We start from the raw sequence: 21,849 nt of genomic DNA, 5'->3' as shown, positions 1-21,849 counted from the left end.
GGTCACTTCATTGGGTACAGCTGCTTGCTTGTTAATAGGGGCCTTTCTATGTGGATTCTCTCCAGGTACTTGGACTGTGGGAGGAAGAAAGATTAGGTTAAGATTAGGTTAACTAGAGATTCTAAACTGGCCAGAGGTGTGAATGTGAGCACAAACACAGAGATGTTTTAGCCCTGTGACAGACTGACGACCCGTTCAGGGTATATCCTGCCTTTGATCCTATGACAGGTCGAATAGGCTCTCTTTCTCCCTTAAAGAAAAAAGGTTGAAATAATATGGTCAAGTTGACCTGGTGGAATTCAAACTGAGCATTAGAATGAGGAAGAAATGTGATTTAAGTGTATTTTAATGTGGTATTATTGTTGGTGTCAGACAGCTGAGTATATCAGAAACTGCTAATCTGCTGGGATTTTCACATACAACCATCTCTAGGGTTTACAGAGAATGGTCTGAAAAAGAGAAAACGTCCAGTGAGAGGCAGTTCTCTGCATGAAAATGCATCGCTGATTACAGTTGTTAGAGGAGAGTGGCAGAGAGTGGACGGCTTTGAGCAGGTAGGAAAGAAAAAGGTAACTAAAACAACCACTCATTTCTGAATGCATAATACACCAAACCTCATTAAATCTATGCCATAAAGAATTAAAGCAACTGTGAAGTTTGAAATAGGTCTAACTCAGTACTAGCAAGGTGTACCTAATAAAGTGGCTGATTAGAGTATAGAGGATGAGTACAAAAGTCACTTCTAAGCCTCTTATACTTTGTGCTGTGATCATCACTGTTGCATTGTCAACAACGCAAGGACACAGATATCAAACTTCGGAAAAGTCAAAAACCTCTCAGAGTCAGAGCTGACAGCCTGATTTATTCTGAGTCATTCACAGCGACAGATAATCAGGAGTAGGAGTTTAGTCAGGCGTCAGATCGGCTGTATTTCACAGCAAAATATGTGAGAACTACAGGCGCGTATAATGTGAAGCAGAAGTACACACATGTATTTGGTAGCACATTTATTTTGACACAAAATCCACAGTTTTCTGTTCAATAGAGTTAAGCAGATGTCTGCGTCCAATATCGCAGAATCTCAGTGATGATCAGTGAGATGGAAGAAATCTAAATACAACCCCACCTTCTAAAAAACAAACAAAAAAACAAACAAACAAAAAAAACCCAAACAAACAAAGCAAAAAAACATGATGGTGTGCAACCAAACAGACACAACAAACGTGAGAGCATCTCACTCAGTATGCATCGGAAATCTCTGAATCTGCTTTACACCAAGATACAAAATCAACTTGATATCCATGATGACACGAAAAAGTTTTGGCATTTTTTTAAATCGACAGTTATTATGTTAACATTATACTCAACATTATCCTCACAATAAGCGACAGTGATTTTTAACAAGAAAACGGCACGGTTACTCTCTCACACATACGTACGACACGCTGAAGAGCCGCAGGTAGAATTGCACAAAGATACCTTCAAAGTACACCACATGTTGTAGTAATATTAATCTGAACTATTCCATGTACAGTCACATATACATACTGCTATATATGCTGCTGTCTCGTAGCTGCAGGAGTAGAAGGAGACAGTCTTCAGTTATCCTGAATCAAAAGGATTGGATGTTTTGTTTTTTGTTTTCTGGCAAAATGGTTCAACGGCTGTACCAATGTGAGGTTGTTGTTTTTTTTTGTATTTTTATTCAATTCTTTAACTTTTGGCATTACAAAATAAAATCAGTACAAATATATAGTAGATACTATCTTCAGAAGGAGAAGTGAACAGTCCTTTACAGTCAAAACTCGAGCGAGGTAACAGTCTTATATCAGGCCTTGGCCAAAGAGTGGTAACAAAGGTAAAATCTGGGGCTTTTTCTCCACACAAATTGGCTTCTGACAAGGCGAGACAAATCAAACCGGTTCTATTTACAATGACGTCAAATGAAAGCAGGAGTCGGGATACAATAAGCCCCAGTGTGTGACTCCTATGTTTCACCATCTTGTTCAGTTTCAGTCATAGAAATTAAACATCTATCCATCCGCTTTCCACCAGCTCATCTGGGGCTGGATCAAACCTCCCTCTCCCCAGCCACCTCCTTCAGCTCATTCGGGGAAAGCACCGAGGCATTCCCAGGCAGTGCTGAGGGACGTAATGTCTCCGGCGTGGCCTGGGCCTACCCCGGGGCCTCTTTCCACGGGGCATGCCCAGAAGGCATTCTAATCGGATGCCTGAACCACCTCAGCTAGTATCCGACAGATCCACACGCTAACTTTGTGTTTTTGTTAATAGCTTCTATGCCGGTAGTGCAGTGGTTGAACTTGTTGCCTCACAGCAAGAAGGTCTTGGGTTCAAATCCATGAAGTGTTTCTGGGAGTCTGCATGTTTTCCCTGTTCTTTCTGGCTTACTCTCAGACTCCAAGCACTGTAAATTGCCCATTTATATGAATATGAGACTGGCAACGTGTCCAGACTGTACCCCACCTCTGCTCTATGGCAGCTGGCATAGGCTCCAGCTAAGCCTCTGTGACCCTGAACTGGATAAGCGGAAGAAAGTGGATGGATACTTTCTAAACTAATATCAAGAGGATGCCATGTAAAAATGGTATTTTTTGACCTCTTTTCTAAGTGTAAAATTTAAAACAGAATGATGCCCCTTAAGACAATTATCCTAATTAAAATCTACAATAAAATGTAAAAAACTAAGCACTCACTAACCAGATTGTCAGTGACATTACAGCCCATTTGCTTCATGATCCATCACAGTTCAAAGGTTGTTGTAATGTGTGAAGTACAGAAAGAAAGCTGTGCGGCTCTTTTGCACAAATGAATGATAATTAAAGTCGAGGGAGAAGTCAAGGAGGCTCGCAAACAGTCGTATCCAGGATTATCTAGCCTTGCTTCACTAAAGTCAGACCAATACTCCAGGAGGAGTAGCGATTCTTGTAAAAACGACTTGTACAGCCTTGACCTTGAGCACAGTGTGGGTGAAGACACATCAGGTGATCACTGTGTTTCATTAAAATCCGACCAGTACTCTGGGAGGAGTACGGATTCTTGTGAATTGCGGTGGGACAAACGGACGACGGATGCCTCGCCATGGCGTAAGTGCACTGAACCTTCAGTCAGATGAGCTTAAAAAAAATCAATACAAAACACTAAAGTTTAAGGTCAGTAACATGCAAGACACACACTGGGGCTTTAAAATACAACCCGATAATCTAAGTTTGCACTTACGCCAAAGGCATTTTTTAAAAAACTGCTGTGTTTGTACAATCGAGGGCCTTTGCCCAGCACAGCTAGCATATGAGTCATAAAGAGGTAAATGTCATTTCAGTTCATCTCATTTCCTGTCAGCCAGCATAAACCAGAATAAGGAAAAAAAAGTGTGAATACTATTGCTAAATACTATTTTTGCAAGTCTCACATGTAATATGAGCATTTTAAAAAGAGACTGCTAAGTACTCTTAGAAAATATTTTCGCCATTTGATTTACAGCTATTCATAATCCACACACACACACACACACACGCTCAGATTAGCTGGGAAACTACGGATTCCTAACAGAAAAATCCTTTTTGAACTAGGCACCACTGATCAACGACACACGTTACCTAAAACTAATGAAAATGAGAAGAAACGCAAGGCTCCAAAAAGGCTTTTTTGCCAATATGTCCAGAGGATGAACCATCTTTGTCAGGCCATCAGCGAATCACTGCAGAGGTGCTTTGAAGATGATCATCAAGAGATCATCAGAAAGCAAACTGCCACTCAAACTTCCATGCAAACTCACATCTGAATGTTCAAAAGAGCAAATGTGACTTGTTCTTTTTTAGGAGTGAACTGTGCTAAATTAGATTTCTCTCCACACTACTAAGAGTTAAAAGCTTTGCCCTTAGGCATTAAACATCTAGGGACACGAAAAAAGTGGCCTCCAGTCAGTGAACTACCGAGACCCTTGTCTCATAATAACAACTATGGCAAGACAAACATGTACAAATTGTGTTGTGAGACGCTCTCCGTTTATTTTTGAGCACATTGTTGTACTGACAGATAACTACGAGAGAGAACGTGTGTGCTATCCTCCGCCAGGTGAGCATGGCAGGCTAATGTAATCCTTGGCCTTGCTCTGGATGTCAACTAGTCATCAACCAGGAGGCATTTAGAGAAAAACAGTCTGACTCTGCAAAGTCCCGTTTTGCCACAGCAGTATTTAAAATAAAGGAGATTCTGTTCTGTGACTTCATTTGTGATGGGTACGTCTTTCCAAAGTGACTTCTCGAAGCACACGCCTACAGACTGGATTGCCACGCTGGCATAACTCTGTTATTTTTTTCTTTTTGTTAAAAACAAACAAACAAACAAACAAAAAAAGCTTTCAGTCGAGCATCATGCTATAAAAAATCCTCAAAAAACAGCTTTGAGTGCGTTTTTTTGTTGCAATGCATAACCTTTTACATTCATTATCAGTTTAGGCTTAAAGTGTGCGCCTAGTAAAAAACTCAACACGAGGATTCAGAGTGATATTGCCTTGCAAAAGGCAGGAGCACGTTAAAACTGCACTGAACCCAAAGACAAACAGCTGGCTAAGTATACAGTATACTGATGTAACAGTCTGAAACTATATGTATAACTACAATATCATAGTAAAGCTTTGCCACCTGCACATTTAATTAAAGTTTGTACCTGCCCCCCTTTTTTAAAAATCTTTAAGAAGGAGGCAACATAAGACACAAGGTATAAAACACTGACCCACTGAATCAATCAATCTATGATAAGGGAAGTGGGGTCCAATAAAAAAAGAAAAGGTCCTTCAATGTTTAAATGCCTAAAAAGATGACCAATTTTTTATGTTAAAATGTATGGATTTGACAAAAGTCAGAATATTTTATATCCACAGGCTGGCAGCCGGTGATACGAGCTCCATTTCAGAGCTAAAAATGCTGCTTCGATGCTTCGTACAGAGAAACACTGAAAAAAAAGAGTCTAGGATGTCAGGTATTTTTCCCCTCATCTGCAGGGAAAACATTTTATCATAGTGGCTCTAGCAAGAAAAGGATGCAGAAAGGGGAATTATTTTTAAGGACTTTGAGCCATTTGCATTTTAAGGAAAGAACACCTCGTACTCCACAACAAACCCAAATCATCTCTTATAAATCATGAGAACTTTGAGGTCTGGGGTTCCCAAAATAAAATACAGAGACCCCCTCCTAAAAATGTTACTCATCCGATCTGATGGCTTGCAGACATTTCTGTAAGCTCTCCAAGACTTTTCTTCAGTGATCACATTTTTCACTTCTTAAGTCTTCATCGACAGGCGGATGACAAATTAAAGGAAAACCCAGAAGCTGTTGGTATAGTTCACTTGTCTTATTAACGTAGTAGTCTTCCAGGGTTGTCCCCATCCACAGAGCGGTCCATCAGAGGTCACTGGGTGGTTGGATGAGTATGAAAGTCATGTCAATAATTTTGCTAATGCCTTTGCAGTCACCTGATCTCAGCTCAGTTATACACTAATGGAAGATTTTGGAGACTTTCTACAACCATCATCCAAATGCCCTTTTTTTTTTAAAGAAAAAAAAGGACAAAAAAATTGTGTGCCATCCCTTCAGGAGATTTACAGAGATTTGTAGAACCAACACTAAGATGCAGTGAATCTGTTCTGATAGCTCAAATCTTTCCTAAGACCGATCGTTTTCTTTTTTTCCTTTAATTCGTCACTCATCCGGTTACGAATGCTATCCCACTTTTCCTTCCTTCCATGGCTGTTTACTTACAGGGTCTCCACAGTGATGATAGCCTCGTTTCTGTTAATGATGATGCTAGAAGGGGAAGAGACATGGCCCCGCTGCTCCGCACAGTCGTCCAGCACGGGCAACTGTGCGGCGACCTTCTTTTGCTGGGAACAGTCCATGCTGTCCTGCAGCACATCTGCCTTCTCCCCTTCCTTCACAACATCTTTCCCTCCCTTATCGAAGCGCCCCTTCTTTGGTTCCTCATCCTCTTGTTGCCCTCTTTTCACGTGGCAGCGGCACACCTCAATACCCGAGTCACCCGTCAGCCGTCGATGCCGGAAATGGTCCTCCTCATCCTCGTCTTCGTCCTCCTCCTCCTCTTCTTCTTTTTCCCTTTTTTGCTCCTCCTTGCCGCCGCAGTGCACAGAGACAGCCATGTTTGATAAGAGGAAAGCCTGCTTAGGAGCTGAGTGCAGGGGCCTGGTTTTTGGATCATGAGGTGACGTCTCTTCTTTCGCTCTCTGAAGAGCCATGGCTCCGAGTGGGTCCGATGGAACAAGAGGGTGGACTTGACCAGCGGGAATGGAAGATAGCAGCGAGAGGGGAGAGAGCGGGAGGCGAGAGGAGTGCGAAGGACGAGAGTGCAAAGTGAGAGAAAGCGGATGAGATGGAGGCGAGACTCCTTCACTGCCGTTAGAGGAACATCTCTGCACCGGAATGACATCCGGAGTGACTGCAGGTATAACATCAGGTGGAACCTGCGAGGGTGGCGATGGCATCAGCGTGAAGGGGACCCCGACCCTTGGCACCACGGCCAGATCTCCTCCTGCTTCACTGGGCGTGGACATGTGGCTGCTGTCGTACGTCTCATCCGTCACCTGGACAGAGAAGGAGGTGCTGGATGGGGAGGTGAGGGAGCAAGACTCACAGGAGCAGCTGGTGTAGTTATCAGAGCTCTGTGAGGAGGTCAGACCGCTGGGGCCGGGGCCCAAGTAGGGAGGGCAGGGGTGACGGTGGTGGTGATGATGGGGGTAAGAGGAGCTAGGACCTGCTGCGGCACCTCCCTGCAGTGCAAAGATGGAGCTGTAAGGCGGAGGAGGGGTGCTGGGCTGTGCAACAACCTCCTCGTAAGAGGGCAACTTGAAGGAAGCCAGAAAACCTGTGACGAAAGAAGCACACTTTTAGGCTTCAGCTCCGGGTACGCAGACTAGTGTTACATGTCAGTTAGCTTTCTCATGGGGTTATGCCTCATTGGTGTGGTGTGGCAAGCTCATTTGTAGTTGAAGCTTACTCCTCCCACATGCCAGGGCGGTGAGGGAGCTTCACGGTGAGATGGGTATGGGTGTGAACCTGCTGGCGTCACGCTCCTTTGGTTTTGTGTTATTTTTAGAATCTGTGAATTTTTGCTTCCCAATTTCTGTCTGAAGGTGTTTCTGCTATTCTAGCATGTGATGTCTATATTTTTCAAGTTTTGGGTTCCTGTTTGAATTCTTTACTATTCTATAGAGTGATATTAGTGAATCTCTGGTTTTACTTTATTCTTGTTCTCCTGAAGTCTTTTAGTTTTTGTGCTTTAGGTTTAGGTTCTTCTTGTCTCTGTTGTAAGTCGTTTTCTTTTGGGTTACAGTGGTCCCTCGTTTATTGCGGGAGTTACGTTCTAAAAATAACCCACGATAGGTGAAATCCACGAAGTAGCCAACTTTATTTTTTACATTATAGATGTTTTAAGGCTGTAAAACCCCTCACTACACACTTTATACACTTTTCTTAGACAGGCATGAACATTTTCACACTTTTCTCTCTTGTTTAAACACTCTCAAAGTTCAAACCTCTGTAGAAAAATAAGTCCAGTATTATAGAATGAAAACAAAGGCACCCAACTCTGCCTTTGACGGTGCAAAACGTTTCGTCAACATTGTTGTTTGTTGGGGAGAAAACTTACAAACATACAGTACAGCACTTCAGAGTCAAACTGCTAGCGATTGAAGATTTATGTAAATATGACAAGCTGAATGCTTTCTGTACTGTACAGGAGACACGCCACGGAGGAGATTGATTGACAATGGTCTACAGCAAATCAGGACGCAGAACACAATGCGCTGTTAAAAAAAAAAAAGCATGCAAAATTGCACACAAAAAAATTTGCAAAACAGCGAGGCCGCAAAAGGTGAACCGTGTTATAGCGAGGTACCACTGTATTTCTATTTTCCTTCCATAGTTAGTCACATCAAGACTCAAGAAACAACTTTTTTCCCATTACTTTCAGCAGTGCTTGTTCTCCAGCCGTCTTTCACTTCCCTAATTAACTCACAGTTTATAAATAGTTCAGTCTTCCTTATTGTCTGCTGCTGTACCTCATGTTTTCCCTTGAAAGTTTTCTAGCTCCTGTGTTTCTTATTTGGTTGGTATTTCATTTCTGTTGCTACATCAGTAATCAAAGTTTTGTATTTTCTAATACATGTCCATCAAAGCCTCCTCAGGCAAGCTGTAATAACATCTTTTAACAGATACTAAAACTCAGGATGTTTGCTCTCCGTTTTTATTTTATTTTAGTTCACAAAAATTGGTTCATTTTTTTTCCTTCCAAAATTCTAGTTTTTATTTTTATTGTAGTTAACTAAAACTAGCTGTGCAAAAACATTTTAGTTAAGTATGAAACCTTGTGCTACATCTGGTGTTTGTTTACCACTTCTTGAATAGTTGGACGTATATGACGCAGCATGTGAAAGACCATCCAAAATGATAACCTTTAACTTTGTTTCCTAAAATTTCAAAACTTCTAGATTAACGTAAGTTTTAACTGTGTCCATTCTTTGAGTGATCACGGTTTAATAACAATGCAAATAGGTTTCACTAGGTTTACAAGAAGCTGCCAATCGATCACAGTCCACACAGTTTTTCACCACAGGCAAAAGACAGAAAGCATCACTAATGGAGTAAATCTGCGGTAGACTTGAGAGATATTTGCCGATAATAGAATTTAGATAACAAACATTGAAAATATTGGAAAATCTGGTTGTCCTCAAATGCATCTTTGCTCTGAGTTCTGTCTGTGCCTTTGGCTGGCTTTTGCGCTGCATCACACACTGGTGATTTGCAAACAGACTGATGTGCACACCAAAAGCTTCTATATGAGGATTTTTACTCGCTGTTACATTAAAAGCATGAGCCGCTTTCCTCAATTAAAAAAACCCAAAACAGTTAATTTAACAACACACGCTTTACATTTACTGCTTTATTACTTCCATATGATGCCTGTTAACAGACGTATTTTGAAGTATCTAAATGTAGGCATATTTCTATTTCCTCAGAAAAAGCGATGCAGGGAAATCATAACGCATGCGAAGTCTGTAGAATTGATTAATTTAGTATTCAGCATGTGTGATTTAAAATGAAGCAAACATACTGAGGTCCAGCATTGATGAAGGGTAGTTGCAAGCGCCGTTGTAAGCGATCAGATTGATTTCTCTCTGCCTCTGCTGTTGTTGAATTCTCAGCTTGGCCCGGCGGTGGCGGTAAGCACAGAAACAGCTGAAGAGGATCAGCACCGTCCACAAGAGCCAGAACCCTGTAGAAAACAGAAAATGAGTGGCCATCGTGATAAAGACAAAAAAAACCCAAAGAAAACGTAACCTTCAGGTCTGTTATCTGAATTTCATCTCAGATCTACTCTGCTTTCACACAAGTTTTGCTTTTTATCAAAGGACTCATTGAGCTTTCAGGCGCAGGCGCATCAGGTAACCAACAGCCCAGCGCACACACTATTCAAATTTTCTGTTTGTGCAAGCAAGCCAATCATAAAACAGCTGTCTTAAAGACGGGGGAAGGACACATAAAAGCACCGCACCAAGGCACATTTCAATAAGGAGAGATAAGGAAGAACTGAACACGATTTATGGAGGAATTAATGTATTTGGTGACTAGACTCTGATGACCCATCACGGCAGTGGGGAATCCCAGCGGTGATAGGATTTAGGACAGGAACACCCAGGGTGGCTGTGAAGATGAAGACTGAGGGTTGGGAAAGTGGTAGCGATGTAAAGACCAGAAAGCAGCCGAACCCCTGAGACGACAGATGATAGATTACAGATCTTCCTTACTGAACGTAAACATTAAGGATTATTTTAAACTGAACCATGTAAGAACTAGAAACACTCCAAGAGCGCAAACCTCCACCAAGAAAGGAAGATGCGTAACATCAAAGTGAGGTCAGAGGTCAAATATGACATAAAATCTGGATGCAAACTATAACGTGATATTTTTAATCTGAACATACCAGTATCATCTCCTACAGGTTGCCAATATTAATAAAATTTAAAGCCAAAAAACATTTGATGAAATTTGACCTTGTTTGAACTTAAAGGAGAGGTCAGAGGTCCAAAGTAACCTAATATGTAGAATCTCCATATATCATTCCCTATATGTCCATATGCTGTCAATAAAAACACTTTGGCCTTCAGATCAATCTATTGAATTTAAAGTAGAGGTCAAATGTGACATGGCAGTTTAAGTCTTTATATGGTATTTCCTATATTTTTGCAGTACACATCTAATTTGTAAGCATCATAGTTTCTAGGTTAGAATGTTTTTTTTTTTTCAGTTTTCGACCATTAAATCATTAAGTTGACATTGAAAGCCTTAGTAGTGTTTTAATGGGTCTATTAAAAGAAACCAGAGATTTCTTCCTGGTTCTTCCTGTTAAAAGGGAGTTTTTCCTTTGAACTGTCACCAAGTGCTTGGTCGTCTGGGGTTGTCTGAGTGTTTATTATTATTATTATTATTGGGTCATGTTGTTGTGATTTGGTGTTACATAAATAAAACTGAATTGAATGTAAGCCAAATTTTAATGGATCATTAACATGACCCCACTCTACACGCCTACGATGTTTTATCAGAATTCATTCAAAGCTTTTTAACGTACCGCGTTTACAGACAGAAAGAATGACAGCTACCAAAGGCTATAAAAAACATCACCTCCTTGGCGGAGGCAACAACATTAGTAGATTATGAGACCAGAACTTTAGAGCTGCAGGTGAGCATTGAATGTTTCCCAGCAGGTCTGAGTAATGAACGATAAACAGCCATTAAATCAGAACCCTTTCCTCAGTAGCACAGCAGAGAAGAAGCGGTCAGCTGACTCACACCAGAGTTCATAGTAGTAGGTGCAGCAGCCCGTCTCCCCGCAGCAATGTCCCGTTTCACACAGGTAACCTGGACTGTTGTTCACTCCAGGACAGTACTTTGGATGCCTCGCCATCTAATAGATAAAACACCACATCGCAATGTAACCACAGTGGAAATATTGTAGGAAGGTCTAAACTGGAGCCCAGTGTTAAACGTTGCACCACCAAGATGCCCAAAATCCAAAATCCACAGACTGTGGAAACTCTGACCAGCAAAAAAAAAAAAAAAGCAGCCTGACTGACAAAATAGTAAAATTACAGTAAATCTATTTAGCTTGCCTGTATAGATAACACATCTGGTATTCCTATGCTCTATCAATTTCTTCCCCCACTCCAGTTACAAAGCAACATTTGCTTAATTTGTAGATATTGTCCTCTCTCTCTCTTTCTCTCTTTTTACGTCTATTTTGGTCTTGGTGTTCACAGATGGATCATGATGTTAACCATTTATTAGTTGTTATGTCTTTCTGTTGTTAGTTAATGAAGCACACAGTAAGTCTAACCAAACTTTAAACTACTGATACACACAGACTTTTATGTGTACCTGAAACCCTAGAAATAAAACAGAGTTATCAAAAGCATCATCAGGTGAAAATTATCATAGCAGTTTCATATTAAATCTCTGATACTTTTCTGTTAACAATGAAATAAACAGTTATTGCATCTGTAATCTTATTTTTTATATGAGTGCATATTTAATGGCAGCTGCGGGTAAAAAAGTATTTTAAAAAATGTTTTAAAAAACCTCCCACCTTATTGATTGTGCTCATTTCGATCTGTTTCACAGGCACCTATATAGAGAAAGGGAAGAAACTAAAGCAAGTGAAAACCCAAACATTAAAAATGTACACATCATAAAAAGCCAGCAAATTTCAAAGCTTTTACATTATAACAACCTCAATGAGCTCAGACACTTGAGCAAAGCCATAAACCATACTAATAAAGCACTGAGGAGAGGTTGCTAAATCTGTCATGTGCATAGTTACCACACAAGACCCAAGTGCTAACAAATAATTATGCATTACTATAGCAACCACTGAGGAAAAGGCTCTGAGGCCTTTTTACCCGTGTGGACAATATTTAGTTGTGGTTAAAGGTTGAACTCCCTACCGTAGCTTCTTCGGTTACATCCAGCCCTTGCAGGGACATAGTCATCTAGCAAAAGGCAGAGAGAGAAAACAGTTAAAATGGAGCTTAAAAAAAGTAAAGCGGAAAAAAAGCAACAAAAGATATGATGTGTTGTTATTACAGTAATTCAAGCATATAAAATTGGCCACTAAAGACCCATTTTCCAGTATTAAGCCGGTGGCTACTACTGACTTTTCAAGAGGAAAGAAGGGAAGGTCGCTCATACAACCGTTCCCTGTGCGCTCCCTGTTTCAAATACATGCCTGTAACTACCAATTATTTTCATTACTCATTAATCTGTTAGTTAACTGTTAGAGTCATAAAACATCAGAAAAGCACCCCACATGTATTCTCAAAGCTCAACTTCACTCATATTTTGATTGTTTGACTTAAAATTCCCTGCAAGGGTGTACAGAGACAAAATTACAGTAAAAAAGAGCCACTGCCCCAAAACCATAACAGTGTGATACTATATGTACACTTATGCTTCTGTAAATGTCACACAGACCTGCTGAGAATCAAAGGACAAAACGCCTGTGTGTGTGTGTGCTTGCGCGCGTGCTTGCGTGCATGCGTGTGTGTGTATCAGTGTGTGTTCTGGATGTGAGGCTACTGTAGAAACAATGTGGTGGCACAGCTGAGGCTTTGTTGCACACCAAAAACTCCAGCCTGGTAAACGAGACCCATTTTGTTAACAAATATCTGCTGGTTATATGTTTAGCATAAGAAACAGTGCTGATCATAGTCTGCATACTTTGTGTGTGTACAATGCGCACATGTCTGTGCAACTATTCTGAGTACGAGAATCACCTCTGCTCTCTACTCATGTCAGTGACCTAAACTTTCATGAATAATCCAACTCCACATGCTTCTCTGACAGTGAAGCGTATTTAGCCAAGAGACACTTATGTTTACTGTTATTTAGTATAATATGTGGCACACAACTCTGCAGTACTGTATAGTATACACTTGTAACACCTGATGCATCCACAGGGCAATTAACATTGCATCACAAAACATTATGTGACATTAGTGGAAGAGTATCAACCTGACAAGGACAGACAGGCTCCAAATAAGTACCTGGCATTATAGCAGACACAGGAAAGGATACATAACTCACATTTTTCTCATCAGAAACTGGTGCGGTTGTAGATAGAAATATGTGTATATGATTACAACCGCTTTCCTTGAGATGCTTTTATAGAAAACTGCTTTTCAATTCAATTTTATTTATATAACACCAAATCACAACAGCAGTCATGTATAAGACCCTATGTTTTGTTGTGTTGTTAGACCCTACAAAAGAAAGATTGAGAACATACTCCCAACAATTAGAAAACCATCTATGAGCAAGAAGTTGGTGACAGTGAAAAGGAAAAACGTTGTTCCAGGTTTCTTCCTGAAACAACGTTTCCTTTTTGGGGGTGATGGGAGGGATACAGGAGAAAAGACACACTGTGGAAGCGAGCCAGAGATTATTAATAACTAATGATTAATCCAAAGTAAATGTACAATGCTGTATAAACAGTGTGAATGTGAGTAGGTGAAAAAACGTAAGTGAAAAAGAAACAGTTCAGATGGGAATCTTATGGGAAGCCCTCCAGCAGCCTAGGCTCGTTGCAGCATAACTAAAGGAGGATTCAGGGTCACCCGATCCAGCCCTAACTATATACTTTATCAAACTGGGAAGTTTTAAGCCTAATCTTAAAATTAAAGAGGGTGTCAGTCTCCTGAATCCAAACTGGGAGCTAGTTCCACAGAAGAGAAGCCTGAAGGCTGAAGGCTCTGCCTCCCATTATACTTTTAAATATGCTTGGAACTACAAGTGAACCTGCAGTCAAGAGGGAGCCACTGAAGAGAAACTAATATGCTTCCTTTTTCTAGTCTCTGTCAGTAGACTTGCTGTAGTATTTTGGATAAACTGAAGGCTTCTCAGGGCAGCACGGTGGTTAGCACTGTTGCCGCACAGCAAGAAGGTCCTGAGTTCAATTCCACCATCAGGCCGGGGTCTTTCTGTGTGGAGTTTGCATGTTCTCCCCATGTTTGCGTGGGTTCCCTCCGGGTACTCCGGCTTCCCCCCACAGTCCAAAGACATGCAGTTTGTGGGGATAGGTTAATTGATTAATCCAAATTGCCCATAGGTGTGAATGCGGGAGTGAATGTGAGCGCAAATGGTTGTCTGTCTCTGTGTGTTAGACAGACTGGCGACCTGTCCAGGGTGTGCCCCGTGTCTTCATCCATCCATTCCCTTCCGCTTATCCTATCCCAGCTATGACAGCTGGGATAGGCTCCAGCGCCCCCCGCAACCCTGAAAAGGATAAGCGGAAGGGAATGGATGGATGAAGGCTTTTCAGTGAGTTAAGGGCAACCTGATAATAATAATGCATTACAATAGTTCAGCCTAGAAGTATTAAATGCATGATCTAGTGTTTCAGTGTCACTCTGAGACAGGATGTTTCTCATTTTAGAGATGTTGTGGAAATGCAAGAAAGCAGTCCTACATATTTGTTTAAGATGCGGTTTGAAAGGCATATCCTGGTGAAAAAATAAATGAATAAACCCCAAGATTCCTTAGTGTTCCTGGAGGCCATCCAGAGTAAGCATCTGGTTAGACACCATGTTTCTAAGATTTCTAGTACCGAGTACAATGACTGACTTTAGAAGCAGGAAATTAGGGCCTCAATGTCTTTGAAACAGTACTTGGCATATCTAGCTTCATGGATAACAATGAAAGTATATGCTATGCCCTCGAATGATACTGCCTAAAGGAAGCATGCATAATGTAAACAGAATTGGACCTTGCACAGAACCAAGTGGAACTCCATAATTAACCTTAGTGTGTAAAGATGACTCCCCATTTCCATGAACAAATCAAAGTCTATTAGATAGATACAAAATGTTAAAATTACCATAAAAGCACTTCCTGGAATCTAATGTTGATGTACCAACCAGGCAAAAATCCAAATATCAATATCAATTCCATTTTTGATTTCAGTTTTATCTATCCAGCACCAGTTTACAGTAACAGTTGTCTCAGGGTGCTTTATATTATAAATTAAAGCTCCTATATTGTTAGTAAGAGAACCCTAATCATCACACAATCCATTGTAAGCAAGCATTTGGTGACAGTGGGAAGGAAGAATTGCTGTTTTAACAGGATGAAATCTCCAGCAGAAGCAGCCTCAATGAGGGGCAGCCATCTACCACGTGGATATAAGAGGAAGTACTAAGGAAAATGAACGGGAAGTATAGGGGAACCGCAAATGACAAACAAGGCAATAAACTAAGAGAGACAGCAGATAATAGTTTCTGACATGCAGTAGTTGGATATGTCGTTTGTCCCTTCTCTTTCAGCTCTCTTTTATAATTTAGGCTTACACATTTGGAGGTTAACTAGAAGATTGGATTTGGTAATGAGATGACCCTCCACAAACTGATAGCTGAAGGCTCTGCCTCCCATTCTGCTTTTAGAAACTCAAGGAATCAAAAGTAAGCCTACAGCTTGAAAACAAAGTACTCTCTTAGGATAATATGATACTATGGCGTTTTAAAGATATAATAAGGCCTAACAGGATTTTGTTTTTAAAAAGAAAGATTTTAAAACGAATTCTGGACAAATACAGTAGAGATTCTTCCGTAAATTGATAAATATTGGGTTATGTTACCTACCGTTGCAAATACCAGTGTCAAATGTAACAACATCTGGGGACTTGGCCTATACTGATGGAAAACATAAAGAGTCAAGACAGGAAATGTTCTGTCATAAATACCATCAGGTTGAGTTCCTATGTGCTTCCTGAGAGGTAAGCCCACCACACGGCACAGGATATGCATACAAGTGTGACGAGAAGTCATTCAGGCTTCCTCAGATACCGCAGACTAACCACAAATGATTTCCACCCAAGGGTCCTGACAAGTCTCCATAACTTTGCTTACAAAAAACAAAAGAATAGTAAAAAACAAACAAACAAACAAACAAAAAAACAACAAAATTATGTGCAAATGGCATCATTTTACTTTCAAAGCTTTTCTTAGAAAAGTCAACCAGTTCCCCAATGTTTAAAATGTAAACAGACCAAGTTCCTCAAGCAGGAAGAACATTGAGGAGGCTCAAGTGTTATACACAAATATTTACTGCAACAAGGCCAACCAAGGAGAACAGAGTGCAACAAAACAGGTCAACATGTGAAACCACCGTCCAATACAGGACACATTTATACAAACACAACCCATTCATGTGTACTGCACAGTTTCTCCCTCTCTGAAATAGGGCAGGTAAAGTGCTGTGAAAAGTATTTGCAACTTTCCTGATTTCTTATTTTTTTTCCTCCATATTTGTTACACTTACATGTTTCGGATGTTTTTAAATGATGATTTGTCCAAACCTACCTGGCACTATGTGAAAAAGTAATTGCCCCCCTTGTTAAATCATGAATGAACCACATTGACCATATGAGTTCAGTTTTACTTGCCACACTCTGGCCTGATTAATGGTGGACCTGTTGAATCAAGAAATCACTTAAACAGAGCCTGGAAAGGGTACAAAGCCAGTTATAAAGCTTTTGGAGTCCACTGAGTCACAGTGAGACCCATTATTCACAAATACAGAAAAAAGATTATTTGTCTGCAGACAGACGCTGAGTCGCTACACTCCTGCATGTATGCTCAGTAGGCACCACTGAGTGTCTCCGGTAAATGACCTCTGAGAGACCCCTCCTCAGAGTGACCTCTTGTGACCCTGCCTAAGGAAATAATTATCAGCAACTGGAAGCCCAAAATAACCATTGTGTAAAACACTCTAGTATTCAGACCTTTCTCTACCACATTCCACTTCAGAGCCTTAAAATGCTCCACACCTTATATTTTCTCATGACCAAGCTGAATTTTAGTTAAAAAGTCAATGCAATAGCATCAGCAAAGCTTCTTTATTTTACCCTCGAAAAGTCATATTCATTCACTTTCATTTCCCTTAGTTATCCATGCCTCAGCAGTTTGAGAGTCACTGCAATGCTACAGTAAATAATTACTGACACTGTCAACCATCACAAATACAAACAACCTAAATGGAGCCCTATTTAGCAACCGAACAGAAACACCCAATCAATCTGCCTGTGAAATAAACCACACAGAGTAACAACAGCAATCAACAATTAATCAGAAGACTAGCAAACAAAACAACGTTACGACCTGCCTGCGAGAAACTCAACGGCTGGTAGAGAGGGGGAAACTTATCCATATCATGAAACCGCAATGTGTGGGAGAAGCAACAATGACATTTAAAATCATATCCAGCCAGAGGTCAAAGACACACTTTTATGTTTCCATGAAGTTGCAAGACACTCAACTCAAGACACTCACACACTCAATGGCATAGCAGGTACTTTCCCTCATTTCCCTAAGGGTCACTGCAACGGATGGATTTTTTTAATCTTAACAACATCAACAGTTTGCATATTACGATGAGTAATTGACTATAAATAAATAAAAGCAGTTCTTGTGAGTCTTTTTATTAAAGTAAGATCAAGCTATGTAATACCTTAATTGTAAAAAAAAAAAAAAAAAAAAGTTGGGATGTTGAGTAAAACTTAAATAAAAATAGAATCAATGATTGCAAATCTCATAAAATTGCACTGCGGGCAGGCTAGTTCAGCACCTGAACTCTTCAATTTGGAAGCCATGCTATGTCATAGATGCAGTTTAGCGTTGTCTTGTTGAAATATGGAAGGCCTCTGAAAAAGGCATCTTCTGGATGGGAGCACATATTGCTCCACCATTAATGCTAAACTCTTTCAGCACTGATCGAGTCTTTCCAGATGTGAAAACTGCCAAGTCGACAGGTGCATGCCATCAGCGATGCTGACCTTTGAACTGAGCACTGATAACAAGCTGGATGCTCCTTTTCATCTTTAGTCCAGAAGACGTGGTGTCCTTGTTTTCCAAAAATAAGTATAAAACGTTAATTTCTCTGACCACAGAAAAGCTTTTTTTTTTAAAATACACCACAGTCAAAGAGCTTTGGTCCAGAGAAAGATGGACTTTCTGGATCATGTTCCCGTCTGGCTTTGTTTTTGCTTGATAGAGTTTTAATGTGCCTTTGTGCATGGCATGGTGAATTGTGTTCACCATGATTTCTGGAAGTGTTCATGAGCCCCTGCTGTGATTTCCATGACAGAATCATTCCTGTTTTTAAATGCAGATCCACTTGAGGGCTGGAAGATCGTGAGCTTTTTGGCCTTGTTCACTGCACACAGAGATTTCTCCAGATTTTCACAGTCTTGATGATATTATGGATCGTACATGATGAGATATTCAAAGTCTTTCCAATTTTACATTGAAGAACATTATTCTGAAATAGTTCTGCAACTTGTAGACAGCTTTCTGCATACTGGTGAAACTCTCCCTGCCTCCCTAAGATGCTCTTTTTATACCCTATTATGTTACTGATCTGTTTCCATTTAACCAAATTATTTGGAAAATTTTCTTCCAGCTTTCTTTCCCACATTTCCGCTTTGAAATGTGCTGCTGCCTTAAATTCAGAATGAGCTAAATTTTTTCGTGATAAAGTAAAATGTCTCAGTTTAAACATCTGATGTGTTTTATATGTTTGACTGCAAATAAAACATAGGATTATGAGATCTGCATTTTACACAGTCTCCCAATTCATTGAGAACTGGAGTTGTATTCACTTAATACTTTCAGACAACACACTCAAAGCAGAGAACAACACAGTCATTGAACAAACCACTTCCCCAGTTCAGCAGAATAATGTTCTTCTTCTTAACAGCCAAGATTCACAAGGTGTCTTGCATTAAAAAGCTCTTGTTTGTCCATTTGCAGGTTTTTAAGCCACATTGCTAAACAAGGAATTTTTACTTGTCCACAAGTCTTGAAAACTACAATCTAAAACTGAAATATGGCAACTCATAACCAAAAATTCATTAATTTAGTGTCTCTAAGTTTAAATTAATATAAACCGAGAATCTTTGCTTTATCTTAAAGGATTTGCAAACCAATCCTGTTACGTCTAAGATATTCGTTGTACACGACCACGTCTACAAGTCAAACTTACAGATATTTTTGCATTGGCCACAGACTCACAGACAGCCTTCCCAATGTTAAAAATAATTAAATATAAAATAAAACAGAGACCTAAGCTGACTGACTGCAGTGGTGCAAAAATACACGTGCTGTCTCGTGTATGTCACAGATGTAATGACCAAAAGGTGACGAAATAAAAAATAATAATAATATGCCGAGGTCACTGCTGTTTGTCAACAATCACACAGGCCGAGGGAAGCATGTTGCTCTGCAGAACAGCTGCTGACAGCTGCGTGCGCATCAAAGGTAAAGCTGTGCAGTGCATTACCTCCATAGTCTGCAGCCCGTGGCAGAAAGTCAGCGTTTTCTCTGGATCCATGGCTAAACCCTCATCACCACTGTCCCATTCCACAGACAAGACAGCATCCCCATCCGCCATTCCCCCCAAACGGGCCGATGCCCCTCCCCGTCTCCGCTGCACGCTCCGGTGTACCGGGGCCGCTCTCTCGGTGTATTTTACGGCTGGACCTGCGCAAATTCACAACACAGACGGCTCAGTCGGCTCCTGTTGTTTGCTGTAGTAGAAGAAAGATGTTTCACTCGTAGAGACGGACGGAGCCGAGCATGATGTCATGCTTTTTTCTCCCCCAGCCACCACAGTACTTACACGGGAGCGCTGTATGCTTTGATTGGCCGGAGCTCCCAGCAACAGCCTCAGAGAGGCTGCTTTCAGGGTCCACACGGTGTTGTTCTATTGAACACAAATATAACCACAACGAAATAAATAGTGGCAAAAATATAAGAGCTTTGCCCTGGTATGTTTTTTTGCTGAGGCAAAATAAATGTCTGTATTTACTTAGTTTATATAAATATTAACAAATTAGTATTGAAATTATGAAAATAATTTTTTTAAGAGCTCAACTTTTGTAAAACTTTTGCAGCACACCCACTTGTATCAGATGCGAGTTAAGTTTTCAGTTATATTTGACATTATTTAATAATATAACTAACGAATAAACCGCATGCATCGCAACATTTCGGAACGTTTATTTACAATGGAACTGCTTCGAGACTGTAATTATTAGCCGCAAACAGCTGTGACGGCCTCCTAAGACTAAATTGCTTGTTAAGTCCCAGCCAATCAGAATGCCCCCTGTTGCCACGAGGAGGCTGCTGGTGTGCAGCACGAGCGGGAAGGACCGCTGCTGAAGGACTGTGACGTTGATTGATAGAGCGATTTATTTATTAATTTTAATGTATTTTTTTCAGGTATGCGCGCGCGCAGGCAACCACGTAAAGTAAGTAAATTAAAAAATTGTTGTTAGCTGACCTCGCCGTTTATGCTGTATTTGTTACATGGGCGTAACAAGTCAGTTCTAGGCCCGAAGCAGATATTTGTGTGTGTGTGTGTGTGTGTGTGTGTGTGCAGTGTGAACATTTGTGTGTACTAATGTGCACGTGAGAGAAGAACTCAGTGGATTGATACACACATGCAAACCTTTTCTGCGTACAGCCTTAGCCTTAAAGTGGAGCAGAATGGAAACTGTTCAAGCAATGGATAGAAGAAGAATGAACATGGAAAGCTTGAAATTAGCTGAATACAAAAGGCCAAAATAATTGGAAAAAATTACACGTTGAATCAAATATTTTTGAACTTTACTTTCTTTGAAGCGCTGAAAGGATCGATACTGAAATTGTTATAAGCTGTCTTTTGAAAATTAATTTCAGACATGGAATTTATGCCTTTTTGTTGTTGTAATGTCTTCACTGACAACCAAAGTCAGAGGTCAGGGGATTAGACGTGTTCACAAGGTTCAAGGTTCAAGGTTCTTTATTTGTCACATGCATAGTTATACAAGTATAACACACAGTGAAATGTATCCTGACACGCTCCTCAACATGTGCAAAAAAAGGGGGGGGGGGGGGGGGTAGAGGAATAACATTATAAATATATATATATATATAGTATATACATTGGGTGAATGTGCAGTAGTAGCAGCAAGCAGGTGAATTCTGTACATTAATATGAATAGACATCTGACTATTTTACAGAATGGACAATATAAACATATTTAAAGTTAAAGGAATTGAGTGTCTGGAGGAGAGTCTCAGTCAATTATAGATGATGTGAGAGGGCGGGTGTGTGTGTGTGTGTGTGTGGGGGGGGGGGGGGGGGGGGGGTTGGTTTAGGGCCCGGATGGCTTGAGGATAGAAGCTCCTCTTGAGTCTCTCTGTCCTTGCCCGGATGATGCGGAACCTTCTACCAGATTGTAGAAGTTGGAACAGTTTGTTGCCAGGATGGGACGGGTCCTTCAGTATCTGCGTTGCTCTAGTCCGGCATCTCCTGGTGTAGGTGTCCTGAAGCGGGGGGAGAGCAATCCTGCAGCAGCGTTCTGCTGTATGGATCACTCTCTGGAGAGCTTTTTGGTCCTTCACACAGCTGTTTCCAAACCACGATGTCATGTTCTGTGTGAGGATGCTCTCCACAGCGCCTGTATAGAAGATCCTGAGGATCTTTGGAGAGACCCTGAACTTCCTCAGTTGTCGTAGGTGATACAGGTGCTGCCTAGCCTTTTTGGTCTGGGCCTGAATGTGGGCAGCCCATGTCAGGTCTGAGGAGATGTGGACGCCAAGATACTTAAAGGACTGCACCCTCTCTACTGGAGCTCCATTAATGATAATGGGCTTGTAGTCTCTGTGCTGACTCCTTCTGAAGTCCACCACCAGCTCCTTGGTCTTGCTGACGTTCAGCTGGAGGTGGTTGT

General features: G+C 40.8%; 1 protein-coding gene across 1 annotated transcript; it reads right to left on the bottom strand.

Moving 5' to 3' along the window:
- Positions 1 to 872: 872 nt before the first annotated feature.
- On the bottom strand, positions 873 to 19,808 carry si:ch73-290k24.6 (uncharacterized). The gene is made up of 7 exons (XM_063476176.1): positions 19,752 to 19,808; positions 19,413 to 19,612; positions 12,029 to 12,073; positions 11,671 to 11,709; positions 10,878 to 10,992; positions 9,142 to 9,303; positions 873 to 6,894 (listed from the first exon to the last, which is right to left on the bottom strand). The coding sequence occupies exons 2-7, from the start codon at positions 19,521 to 19,523 to the stop codon at positions 5,774 to 5,776; spliced, it is 1,593 nt and encodes a 530-aa protein (XP_063332246.1). The 5' UTR covers positions 19,524 to 19,612; positions 19,752 to 19,808; the 3' UTR covers positions 873 to 5,773.
- Between the last annotated feature and the right edge of the window lie 2,041 nt (positions 19,809 to 21,849).

Source organism: Pelmatolapia mariae, linkage group LG6 (assembly GCF_036321145.2).
Source record: "Pelmatolapia mariae isolate MD_Pm_ZW linkage group LG6, Pm_UMD_F_2, whole genome shotgun sequence".
NCBI classification, from domain to species: Eukaryota; Metazoa; Chordata; class Actinopteri; order Cichliformes; family Cichlidae; genus Pelmatolapia; species Pelmatolapia mariae.
Note: the sequence above shows the minus strand (reverse complement) of the source record. Positions and strands in the feature narration are given on the sequence as shown.

What these genes read in the sequence shown, in the direction of transcription:
- si:ch73-290k24.6 (XM_063476176.1), bottom strand. Translation starts at nt 19,523, where the DNA reads ATGGCGGATGGGGATGCTGTCTTGTCTGTGGAATGGGACAGTGGTGAT. An exon ending in CTACTACTATGAACTCTGGT is followed by an intron (nt 9,304 to 10,877) that starts GTGAGTCAGCTG and finishes TGTTTTCTACAG; the next exon opens with GGTTCTGGCTCTTGTGGACG. An exon ending in TTCATCAATGCTGGACCTCA is followed by an intron (nt 6,895 to 9,141) that starts GTATGTTTGCTT and finishes CTTTCGTCACAG; the next exon opens with GTTTTCTGGCTTCCTTCAAG.